This window comes from Macaca mulatta, chromosome 8 (genome assembly GCF_049350105.2).
Source record: "Macaca mulatta isolate MMU2019108-1 chromosome 8, T2T-MMU8v2.0, whole genome shotgun sequence".
NCBI lineage: Eukaryota > Metazoa > Chordata > Mammalia > Primates > Cercopithecidae > Macaca > Macaca mulatta.
In genome coordinates, this window is record NC_133413.1 from 26,078,630 (window position 1) to 26,090,755 (window position 12,126).

The following is a 12,126-nucleotide window of genomic DNA, read 5'->3' on the forward strand; positions in this document are numbered from 1 at the left end:
TGTATCTCCCGTTAACAATGTGTGTGATGGAAGAAGTTTTATTCTGAGTAGTGTGGAGGTGTCCCTATCTTCAATCTTTGAAGTCACTTCAGGGTGAAATTCTACTAAATAAGACATGTCATGTTCTCTGTGGTGCTTTTCTGAATTGTCCTTCAAGTTTAGTATTTAACTTTCTATTGTTGCATATCCTTTTACATTGTGAGGGTGTGTTTGTTTCCATAGTTAGATTGACTCCTAAGGCCAGAAGACTGATTCACTTTCACCTAGCACAGAATTTTATACATTTTAAATGATCTGTAACTGCAGCATGGATGTGTAGATGGCATACCAGGTTATAAGGAATGCTTGGTGTAATTTTGTTTTTAATGTTGGAGAGAGAGGAAAGAAGTCCAAAAGGAAGTAAATTTGAGAACTTAAGCAGTACTCAAAGAATGTTTAGTAAATGCTGTTTGTTAGATTATGGTACATAAAAAAGTATCCAGTTTCTTACTATTTATTTAGAGCAATGATATACATATATGAAACATATGAAAATATAATGTGTGGTTCAATGGCCATGTAGATAGCATAATGATATATTAAACTTTTTTGTACAGTCTCACTTGATTTTCACAATGGCCCTGTAAAGTAGATGTTGGATGGGGACAGGGATTTTCAGAGAGATTAAATCCATTTTCCAAAGTTCAGCACTCAGACACGCACAGAGCCAAGATTCAAATTCCCATCCTCTAAATCTGAATTCAAGGCTCTTCCCAAGCACATGAAAACAGGAGCAACAATTTGTATTGAAGATGTCAGAGGAGACTTGGTGGGAAAGGGGCTTTCAACTGGACTTAAAGTATTTTGGACAAAAGAGATTTAGACATAAAACAACAACAACAAAAAAAGAATTTCCAAATGAGGACACAGAAACAGCAAAGACATAAGAGGAGATACAAGCATGGTTTGTCTGGTATCTAGTAAGGAATGGTCTGGCTGGAGCCATGGGTTGAATTTGGAGGATCTCACATGCTTGCATTGAAATTTGGATTTGATCCCATCACTGGCATTAAGATATTCAAAGTTATTTGATGCAGTAAAAAACCTGCTCCTGTTAGAAAGGAAAAAACAAACAAACAAACAAACATACATGCTTTCTCAGTTTTGCAGGAATGGCAGAATGTTTCACTAACATTTCTCTGAGCAAATAAGAGTAAGATTTGCAGTATCTGATTACAATCGAGTTAATACAGCAAGGGAATATTTGGTTATTTCTCCCTCATGATATGTCATTCTATGAAAGAAGTGAGTTGAAAGGAACCAGCTGAACTTACAATAAAAGGAATTAAGGATTAGGAAACTCGAGGCCTGGGAAAGCCCGAGTCTGCTGATCTGGTGTTTGTAAACTTATCTCCTTGAATACCGAAGACCCACTTCACCAGTACATCTCTGAAGTTGCAGATTTAAATCTCCTTGGAGTTCCTGATAGAGATGCATTCAACCAAGGGAGAAATAACTCCCTTCCTTATATCTAAGTTGTTGCCTGTTTTTTTTTGTCCCTGTACTTTTCTACATTATGTTTCTTTGGTGTTTTTGGTACAAATTCAGAAATATTGATTGCTTAAAATCTTAGGGCATTAACCAATATTAATAGAAGTGATATAGCAGATGATGGCTTTAATTTATAATGACGATGTAAGCTTCAGCGAAATGACACTTCAAACTACTATGCCCAAAAAGTCCAAATGGAAAAATCTTTGTGTTAATTTGAGGTATCGGGGTAAAGCAGGTAGGGAAAACAAAAAGCCTTCTATTTTTGTTTTTCTACAGTTTAAAAAGGCTGGGATGGTGTGCAGACCAGCAAAAGATGAGTGTGACCTGCCTGAAATGTGTGACGGTAAATCTGGTAATTGTCCTGATGATAGATTCCGTGCCAATGGCTTCCCTTGCCATCACGGGAAGGGCTACTGCTTGATGGGGGCATGCCCCACACTGCAGGAGCAGTGCACTGAGCTGTGGGGACCAGGTAGGAAGACAAATCTTTTTTTTTTGCATGTGCGAAAGAAAACAAATTTCAGATGACAGTGTTTAACCATGGCCAAAGGACCATTCTGCCCTATCCTTCTTAGAAACTTCGAACTCAAAATCATGGAAAGGTTTTAAGATTTGAGGTTGGTTTTAGGGTTGCTAGATTTAGCAAATAAAAATAAGGATGGACCAGTTAAATTTTAACTTCAAATTAACAGCCAAGCTTTTTGTCTTAGCATCAGTTTATCCCATGGAATATTTCAGGTATGCTCCTACTAAAATAAATTATTTGTGTATCTGAAATTCAAATTAAACTGGGTGTCTTTTTTTTTTTTTTTTTAAATCTGGCAAACCCTAACTAAGATCATGAACCCTTGGAAATCTGTGTGTGTGTGTGTGTGTGTGTGTGTGTGTGTGTGCACGTGCACAGGTGTGGCAGAAGCACTGGGGGATGGGATAGAAATAAGGAAAGGTGGAAAAAGGAAAAGAAGAACTCTGGAAATGCAGAAAGGCAATACAGAATAGTGAAAGTTCTTAAATGGTCACTTTGTCCATAACACCAAAATTTTAGAGACCATATTCTCTAATTTCACCAAGAAGAAAACTTGGAAAAATAAAAGATTAGAGAGATATCTGAAAATTTAAACAGCAATTTATATAGTATTAAATAACTTTATTAGAAAGGCAATTTTAGATCATATAAGTGATCTAGCTTATATGTGAAACCTAAAAAAGTTGAACGCATAGAAGTAGAAGGTAGAAGGCTGGTTTCCAGGGGGTGACAGGGAGGAGGGGAGGAGGGGAGGAGGGGAGGAGGGGAGGAGGTGGGGAGATGTTGGTCAGAGGATACAAAATTTAAGTCGAAAACAGCAAGTTTTTAAAAACCAGTTATTTGGACTTTCTGGATGTGATGTGTATTGTGTACATGTATGTAATTTCCATACCCCCTTCCTAATACAGTTTCAGATTTCTACTTAAATGACTGAAACAGTATTTATTAAAATAGAGAAAATCTACATATTCCTAAAATTATTTGAAAGGGGTCATCGCATACCAGAAACTTTTCGTAATTCTTGAAAATACAGCTAAAACAAGATTGAGAAAATCAACAAAAATTCCTGACTTACAATGCACTGTGAAAACAAGAAACCTGGGAAATAAATAGACAAGACCCTAGAAAAACCTCCCTGTAAACTTCTGTCTTTGGCTACAGTGGGTTGAGACACAATTTGAGGAGCAAAGCTCAATGCTGTTAGTACGTCAGCAAGCTCACTGGTGTCCCGGAACCAGGCCTCAGCAATCCTGCCTCCAGTTCATGGATGTGCAAGGTTAAAAAGGTGGAAACAAAATTGACTGTTGGTTAAGAGGCTCATGTTTCCTTGGCTAACTTCAGTATATGGCAAAAACCAGGAGAAAGAAAATCTTTAGCACAGAGGTGAAGTTCTGAGCTTCGCCTTTATTATCTTGTAGTAAATATTAACTGCAAACAATATTAACTGTTACCCTCCTTTTTCGGACTTTACGATTAGTCTCCTCAGCAAATCTGTAAACTTCCTGGAACAGGGACATTGTCTACATTGTTCACAGTTGTATTCCCAGTGCCTCCCAGCACAGTACCTGGCTTTAGTAAAAAGCTCAAAATTGTCTATTGAATATATTTATCTGATCATGAAATGGAGTAGACCTCTTAAGTCATACTTTTAAATACAGCCATTACAAGAGGCCAGAGAAAACAATTTGCCTAAATAAAATTCCAAATTTTATAATTCACAGAGGATTACCCATTTATTCTAAATAAATCTGGGAAGTTTGAAAAGTCTTGCAACTTTGTAAGTAATTTAAAAATCATTCTTTTTGGCATCAAATCATTCCCACAAATCAATTGTAGTTCCAAGTATTGAAAATGTGGCTAAGGCATGAGCAGACAATTCATCATGAAGAAGAAATACAAATGTGCCATAAAATTAAAACCATTTTAACTCATTAGCAATATACAAAACCTAAATGAAAACAAGTTAATCTTCTACATTTGCTAATTGGCAAAAGTTTGCTACAGATGTTAATGTTCAGTGTCAGTGAAAACATAATCAAACAACTCCCCTCCTACACTGCTGGTAAATATACGAATTAGCATCATCTTTACCGAGAGAAAAATGCATGCACAAAATCTAAAAATAGTTGTTTTTTACTCTTTCTCCTAGCAATTGCACTCAAATATTTACGACGATTTTTCAGCCAGCATTTTTAATGATAGTAATTGAAAAACATCTCAAAATCCAAAATATACGGATTAAATAAAGTGTATTATTTCAATACAATTCTTGCTGCTGTGGTGCTTTAGAAAATTTAATGCCTGGGGAAAGGACAGCTGTATTGTTAATGGGCAAGAAGTTACAAAACAGCATGATGCCAAATATATGAATGATACAGTCTACAATATTAGCAGCAATAACTTTGAAGTCTCAGATTAGGAATTTAATGCTTTTCCCTGATTATTCATAACTAATGATTCTTCTGTGTAGATATTGTATAAATATCTACACAGTAGATATTAAAATGAATACATTTTACTAAGATACAAATAATAAAAAAGGCAACAAAACTCATTTTATCTTGCACACTGAAACACGGAATTCATTTAAAATGTTTTGAGTTTACAAGTCATCATAGTAGGTTTAAAAGTATTTCTTAAAAACAATTCAGTATCTTCATAGGTGTCTGCTTATTTTAACTTAGTTTGCTGTTTGTCAAAGGCTAGACTCAAAATTTCCAAACGTTTAAGACAGAATTACTTATTGTTATTGAAGAGGGGGCACCTCAGCACCAAGAAGGAACATAGGTCTCTGTGACTCGACATGATTCTGTTTCCTTATTGATAAATTGAGAATGGCAATAAGCATGGCTAGTATTTGTCAACCATGTACTGCTGATCAGGCCCTGTTCTCAGTGACTCACCTGTATTAAGTGATTTAATCTTCAAAACACCTCTGAGGTAGGTACTGTTATATGTAATGTGTATATATACATTTTATATATGTGTAAATATATTAAATATATATATATATATTCACATATAAATTCTACACCATTTTACAGATGAGAAAACTCAGGGGTTAAGACATTTGCCCATGTTCACACAATTACTCAGTCTTGCTTAAAGCCTGAGCTCTTAACTAACATGTTTTGTCTGATAGAGATCTAAGGAAGATTACCTGAGACATGAAATATGTGATGATGCCTATTTTTGTACTTGGCACATAGTAGGAGTTTTTTGTGGAGTAACAGATTACTTAAAAGATTATTTGTAATTCCAGCCAGCTCATTTGATACCAGATTACTACACCCATGTTTCTAGGAGTGGTCAATGGAATTATGCTAAAATAGTATTTTTTTCTTGCTTTATATTTTATAAATCCCTTGCCAGCACTGAATTTTAAAAATCTCTTTTCTTTTCAAATATCTCTGGAACCTCAAAAATCGATTTTCTTTTCCCTACTGACTGATCCTGGTCCCAGGAACTAAGGTTGCAGATCAGTCATGTTACAACAGGAATGAAGGTGGGTCAAAGTACGGGTACTGTCGCAGAGTGGACGACACACTCATTCCCTGCAAAACAAAGTAAGTGGCCTTGTCTGAACCTTCCTGCTTCACAGACTAGAGCAATGGTGCACTTCCAGCTGCACATTCTAATTTATTCCAGTTAAAGGGAAAGCGCATTTGGCCATCAATCATTTGACATTTATTGAGTAACTACTATGTGCCATGATGTGGGCTAGGTACTGAGTCTGAAAAGAAATGAGAAATGGCTTCTTTCTTCAAGTATCTCATGGTGAGTGCTTCAGATGACACCAAACACAGTCATTGTTGGGTAGAATGAATGGTTGATGATGGAACAGGCAACGATGAATGGGTCTGGTTGGAAATTTGTCCAGGGATTTCCCAGTATAAATCAGATGCTTTCTCAATCTCACGTTTCTCCTTGTAAGATTCAGAGTAGAAATATTTATCTCCCCAGAGGAATAACAGATGCAGTGCTTGAACAGTTTTAAATTGTCAGTAGAATTACATAAAGAAAAAATACAGTAAGAAAATATTTTCTTATTGACAATTCATGTGAAGAGTTTGTTAGTTTTAGTACTGATTATCTGGGAAAATACTATAGAATAGCACACCAGATGAACGTGAGACTTTTCTATGGTTTATTTTTAATTCGGCAATTTTAAGGTGGCTTTTAAAATTCAATTATAGTAAACTCTTTGTACCTGCTCCAAATTTGACACATGCAGAGTAATTTATAACAAGAGATTGCACAAGATCAACATTTCCCAAAATTTGTCTATTGGACATGAATTTGCTGAATGACAGATATTACCAAACTGCTTTGGATATAGAGTTATCTCTTGGGAGAATCTGTTCCTAAAGAACAATCATTTTCTGTGGTCTTGTGGTCTCTTCTCTATAGGAAATCAGGGCAGATTCAGAAGAGGAAATTATGTAAAAGGCAGTATGTGAGGGCCAGAGGAAGAGCAACTGTAGGTGGTGAATGGGAAGAGAGTGGGCCTCGCCATCTTTCCTCTGCACACACCATTGTCCCATATAACTCTCTGCGTGAGCATTAGTTTCTGCAGCTAGTGGCTCAAGCAGCTCCTTCACCCTACAAACTGCCATCCTAGTCACTTCACAGTAGTCATTGGCTATAGTGAAGGGTTAGCCTGAAATTCCCTGTGCTCTAAAGCCATCCTTTATGGCTTTACCTAAATGATTCAAGAAAAACACACTGTTGCGTTTAGAGAGAATATATGCCTTTCTCCTCTGCTCAAACATGTTTTCTACAGCCAAGAGATATCAAAAAATCTGATGCCATCACTTTCAGGATACTTTTTCACAGCCCTCTTCTGAATTTTGCATAAAGCAATTGACTTCAATATTATTGTCTTTTAGTCCCGTTGGCAGTAAATGAATGGCTTGATTGAGTGTTGAGCAGTTTAATCTGCACCTTCAGGGAGACAGTTCTTTTAGTAACTCCACTTGATGCCTTGCAGTATCAAGGGAAGCTCAGCTTTGTTCCGACAGAATTATAGTGGAGACATGGGCTTTCTTTTGGTGGAATTATTCTGCAGCCAGTTGTACAAATAAATGAGTAAACTATCTGAAACAAGATAGAAATTGATGTCTCAGACGCCTCCATGATGTTAGGAACCCATGTTTTATCTCTAGCTCCATCATCCACATGACCTTCATTTCCAAGTGTTTCTCTAGGCCTCTGATGGCTTCTCCAGCTATCATACTCCAATCAGCAAAAATGAGAAAATGTTGAGAAACAGAAGATAATTCCTCATTTAAGGCCACCTTCTAGAATTTGTGCTTAAGATTGTTTTCTTCTCATGCGCCAGCACTTAGGCAACTGGCAAAAATTAGGTGTACAGGCATCTGGGTAATGCTGTTTATTTGAGCAATAATGTATTGTGCTAATGTTCAGGCATCCTGTTACTGAGAAATAAGGGAAAATGAGTGTAAAGTACAACTAAAAGTCTCAGCTACAGGGAAAAATACATCGGTTAAGTATCCATAGTCCTAGAGCTGATTTGCATTTATATAAAACTGCAGTTTGAATCCTGCAATAAATTTTGGCTTTTTCCTCAGTGACACCATGTGTGGGAAGTTGTTCTGTCAAGGTGGGTCAGATAATTTGCCCTGGAAAGGACGGATAGTGACTTTCCTGACATGTAAAACATTTGATCCTGAAGACACAAGTGAAGAAATAGGCATGGTGGCCAATGGAACTAAATGTGGCCATAACAAGGTAAGTTGACATTGTGGCTTTCACTCAAAATAGTGTTTCTTACTTTGATGTGTTTTGTTGTTTTGCCCCTTGGTTATTCACTACGTGCCTTGTTTCCCAATTTGGGGGTTCACCATGCCATAATAGAACCCACAGAGTTTGAATTTGGAACACAGAAGTGAAAATGGTGCAGAACCTAGTAAATAGCAGGAATAAGCACATCGACATTAACATTCTCAAACCCTATGGTGAAATTTGGAAATTGACTCTCATAGTCATGATTTCAAGAAGAGTATCATATTGTCATGTGGATAACACATGGTAGCATCCGTTTAACTTTCATAGACAAAGTCTGAAAACTCACTGAAAGTGCCAGTGTATGTGATACTGGGCTTCATTTAACAGACCTGTATATCATTAATAATATAATGAACTTATCTCAAGTACAAGTACTGTTTAGCCAGGGCCAACCAACTCATGAACTTTGACAATGAGGAGGTTTGTCTCTCCTAAGAGATTAGAATTACCCTATTTATCTCACTAAGATATCCACATGACCAAAGAATTCCCCTGATTTTTCACTGTGGTAAAGCCAGTCCTAAAAACATATCTTATTTACTTAAGCTGATTTCGCTATTCAAAGGTAAATTTATTCAATGGTGAGTCCAAAATTATCTTAGTGGTTCAGTGTGGGTATTGCTCATACAGTTTTAAAAAGTAAATATAAAAAAGTGAATGAAATTGATGTGGTCTCTGAGCCCTTGGAGCTGAAAATAAAAATTTAGCAAAGTTTATTGATGTTAAAATATTAGGTCTTCCCTATAAGAAGTACCCACAATATTTAAATTTATCCTTACCCCAATTTTTCCTGAAATATATGCCAGCATCAAGGGCAAGGAATTTTACATAAAATATAATCTTTAATTGGGTTTTCCAGGTTTCAAATACAAATTTCCTTATATTTTCTAGTGCTGAAGACTTTAAAGACATTGAGACGTTACCACATGACCTGGCACGAGTGTTGCGGTGCTTGGGTGTTAAGGGAGGACGGTACTGGGACTAGGGCAGAATTGAGGTGTTTCAGGGTCCCCTGGTATTAAGATCATCTCATTATTGCTTATCCCTGAACTTCTTGCATAGTCATTGCTTCTGGAATATAGAGTTGTTTGGATTTATTAAAAATACATAAATGCTTAGATGATTTTATCAACGTTTTTGGGTTGGTTTAAGAGGATAATGTAAGCAACAGAGCCCATCTCTATTTCCCTTCCTCTGCACCAGCCTCCTGGCAGAGCCACCTTAAACAATATCTGCTAGCCTCTTCACACAGACCTCAACTTTCTCATCTACATGCAGAGAGGATGAAGCTTCATGTTTTCTACATCACTTTCAGGTTTGCATTAATGCAGAATGTGTGGATATTGAGAAAGCCTACAAATCAACCAATTGCTCATCTAAATGCAAAGGACATGCTGTAAGTTCTGGAAATATGTTTCCCTAAGCTCTCTGACTCTTATGACATTCTAGGTCAGTCATAAGAAAGCTAAAGGAATGTTTTCAGCATTAAATGATGAGAATTACTAAGTTTATCCAAGCCTTCAGTAGCATGGTTCAAGGAGAAATTTCTTCTGAGAATCATTCATGAAATGCCTGTCATTCATTCATACTTTACGTAGATAGATGGAAGCCTGGAGATTGGGGTTATTCCTTTTTCAGCATGAACTTTATTATGGATGATTAGGGATTTGAGTTTGCGGTCAGTCTAGCGGGGACAGTAACAGGATCATTGCTACCCTAGGTGTGTGACCATGAGCTCCAGTGTCAATGTGAGGAAGGATGGAGCCCTCCTGACTGCGATGACTCCTCAGTGGTCTTCTGTAGGTAACATTACACATCTAACCTGAGAAAATTGCTCTCCTCTTCCAAGCCTTTATTTTGTATTACATGAGATTTCATTGCCTCTTTTCTCTTTTCTTGAGATTTCTGTTCTGTAGACATTGAATCCACAATATTTATCCCCCAAATCTCCTTAACACATTTTAATTATATTTTCCATGTCTTTGTTTTCACTGCACATGCAAAAAAAATTTCTGCAACTTTTATATTTGTAATGTTATTTTACTTTCACACATTTTCTTACTTTAGGACTGTTCCATTTTCATAGCAGCCTCAATGGAAAAGTATAATATCCTTATAAAACTCTCTAAGAATATGATTATTTTTGTACATTCAGTTCTATTCTTTGAATTATCTGTTTCTTTTGAGTTGGTTTGTTCTGTTCTGTCACCATGTCACTTATATTCTGTTGTATTACTTTTCTTCAGGATATGTGATCCTTAGTTGAATGTGGAATTGGTAGACCTGGATTAGTTCACATGGGATTTCTCTGCATTTGTGTGTGCTGTTGTACCTACTGATATTTTTCTTGATGGGGGAATCTGGCTGGGAGCTCTATGGGCAGGTAGGTAGGTCTGCCTATGGCTCTTTAGGGTGGGAAGGAGCCACAGTGGGGACCCACCTCCAGTTGTTATGATGAGGAACATTTTACCCTGAGGAGGGAGCTCATTTCCTGAGAGAGCTGCTTTTCCTCATCATCTTCTCCTTGACCCTCCCTTCTCTGTCTGATATATAGCGTACGAATCTAGAGGAAGCCTCTATCCTCCTTTTGGTGTTCCTGCATCCTCTGTTGGCAGAAACAGAGAAATTCTTAGGATTTTGATCTCAGGTTATGAGCTCAACTTGTTCTATAAACACAGGAGATGAGGTAGACCTGAGTGAGATATGTCCCAAATTCAGATTGTTAGACTTTCCAAGACAGAACATTTATTTCTGATGTTTAGGCTATATTTATTCTGTTTTCATCCACATAAATCCCTTAACTTCCTATCTTTAAGATTTTTAAAATTATTTTTTCTCATGTCCTATGATTTTATTATATACACATGTATTTGTCATGTATTTTGAAAGGAGCATGAGCACAATCAACTATTTTAATTAGAAAACTCTTTAATGGTTTCAATGCTCACTAAAAATCCTTTTGAACTATGACTTTGACTGCTTTATTTTGATATATCTATTGATTTGCTAAGTCACCTCTATGAGTAATTTCTTCGTGTTGTAACAATGCATCCACATAAAACTTTCTAAGTTGTATTTATGAGAATGTATTTGTTGCCAAATATTTTTAATATTTTAATTAATATTCTATATCATAGCATGCATAGCAGGTTTGATTGAATTTGATTTTTTAAATCACAAGTTTGCATTCATGACTATTAAAGTAGATGCTTATATTTAATGTCAAAAAAAAAAGCCTGATTTTTTGTTGATGTTAAATAACATCCCTTTAAAAAGTCGTTAGGTTTGTTTTGGCTTAAATGCTTTTAGAATTACTACTTAATCAAAACAAATCATTATTTTATTCCTGGGTGATGTTCTCTTTCCATTATCATGTTACCTAGTGAGTTTCTTCAAACTGAGGATTTGTTTTTTTTTCTTCAGTTTAAGAAATATTTCTATTGTTTTAGGTTTTAAAATTTGTTTCAGTTTTCTGGTTTCTGAATCAGAAATGTAAATTATTTATACAAAATATCTCTACTGTGTGATCCCCATATTATATTCCACATTGGGTCATTTTTCTTGTTAATTCTGGGAAAGTTTTTCAAGATTATTCTCTGTATCATAATATAAACTTTTTAGCAATGTTAATTCTCTTGTTACTCATAGTGACATTTAAAAGTATTCAGTGGCATTTTTACGTCTCTTTGAAAGATTTTTTTATCCCAGTTGGTTTTGTTTCATAACTAGTTTTTTTGCAGTCTATATTTTAATTGCATTAAGAGTACCCCAAATTTGATTCCTTATATTTTCTGAAAGTATATATTTTATGTATACTTCTACTTCTATGTGTTATTTTATACCTAATCTTTTGATTCGACTGACGCTTTTTCTTCTTTAGTTATAATCCAATAAGGTTGAATTAATTCTGATAAGCACCGTTAAAAAGTATTTCTCAAAATTTTTAACTTGGAGGACTAGTGATACAAATTTACAGTATATTACATGAAATTTGTATTTCAGCAGGATGAAGAGGTAGCTGGAGAAGTTCAAAATACATACAGTGGAAGCTTGTCTCAACTTACTGTTTGTTGAAACCACTGTATCAGAATTCAACTTTATCCCCCAAGCCTTGTTTTTTTTTCAGGGCATTGTGTTAGTGGGTTCGGTGCGCTTTCAGTGCTATTTCTTATCTAACAGTCAAGAAAAGCCTCAGATAGACTGAGGAACATTTCCTAGTTCAGAAGTGTCCTTGTACCAAGAAGACAGACCCTAGAGGA

At 35.9% G+C, this 12,126-nt stretch overlaps 1 protein-coding gene and 1 long non-coding RNA gene across 18 annotated transcripts in view; one reads left to right on the forward strand and one right to left on the reverse strand.

Annotated features, from left to right (window-relative positions):
* LOC144330756 (uncharacterized) overlaps window positions 1-12,126 on the reverse strand; it is a 241,611-nt gene that overhangs the window by 180,838 nt on the left and 48,647 nt on the right. The window lies entirely within an intron of this gene.
* Window positions 1-12,126, forward strand: part of ADAM28 (ADAM metallopeptidase domain 28) — a 61,421-nt gene that overhangs the window by 40,487 nt on the left and 8,808 nt on the right. For 11 of the 15 annotated variants that reach the window (XM_077943267.1, XM_077943264.1, XM_077943269.1 and 8 more), the window contains 5 exons: window positions 1,810-2,005; window positions 5,523-5,625; window positions 7,651-7,810; window positions 9,183-9,263; window positions 9,588-9,666. In XM_077943267.1, coding sequence (XP_077799393.1) covers window positions 1,810-2,005; window positions 5,523-5,625; window positions 7,651-7,810; window positions 9,183-9,263; window positions 9,588-9,666 — 619 coding nt within the window. Of the gene's footprint in view, window positions 1-1,809; window positions 2,006-5,522; window positions 5,626-7,650; window positions 7,811-9,182; window positions 9,264-9,587; window positions 9,671-12,126 lie in introns of all 15 variants that reach the window. The other 4 variants (XR_013397201.1, XR_013397203.1, XR_013397202.1 and 1 more) reach the window with 1 other exon arrangement.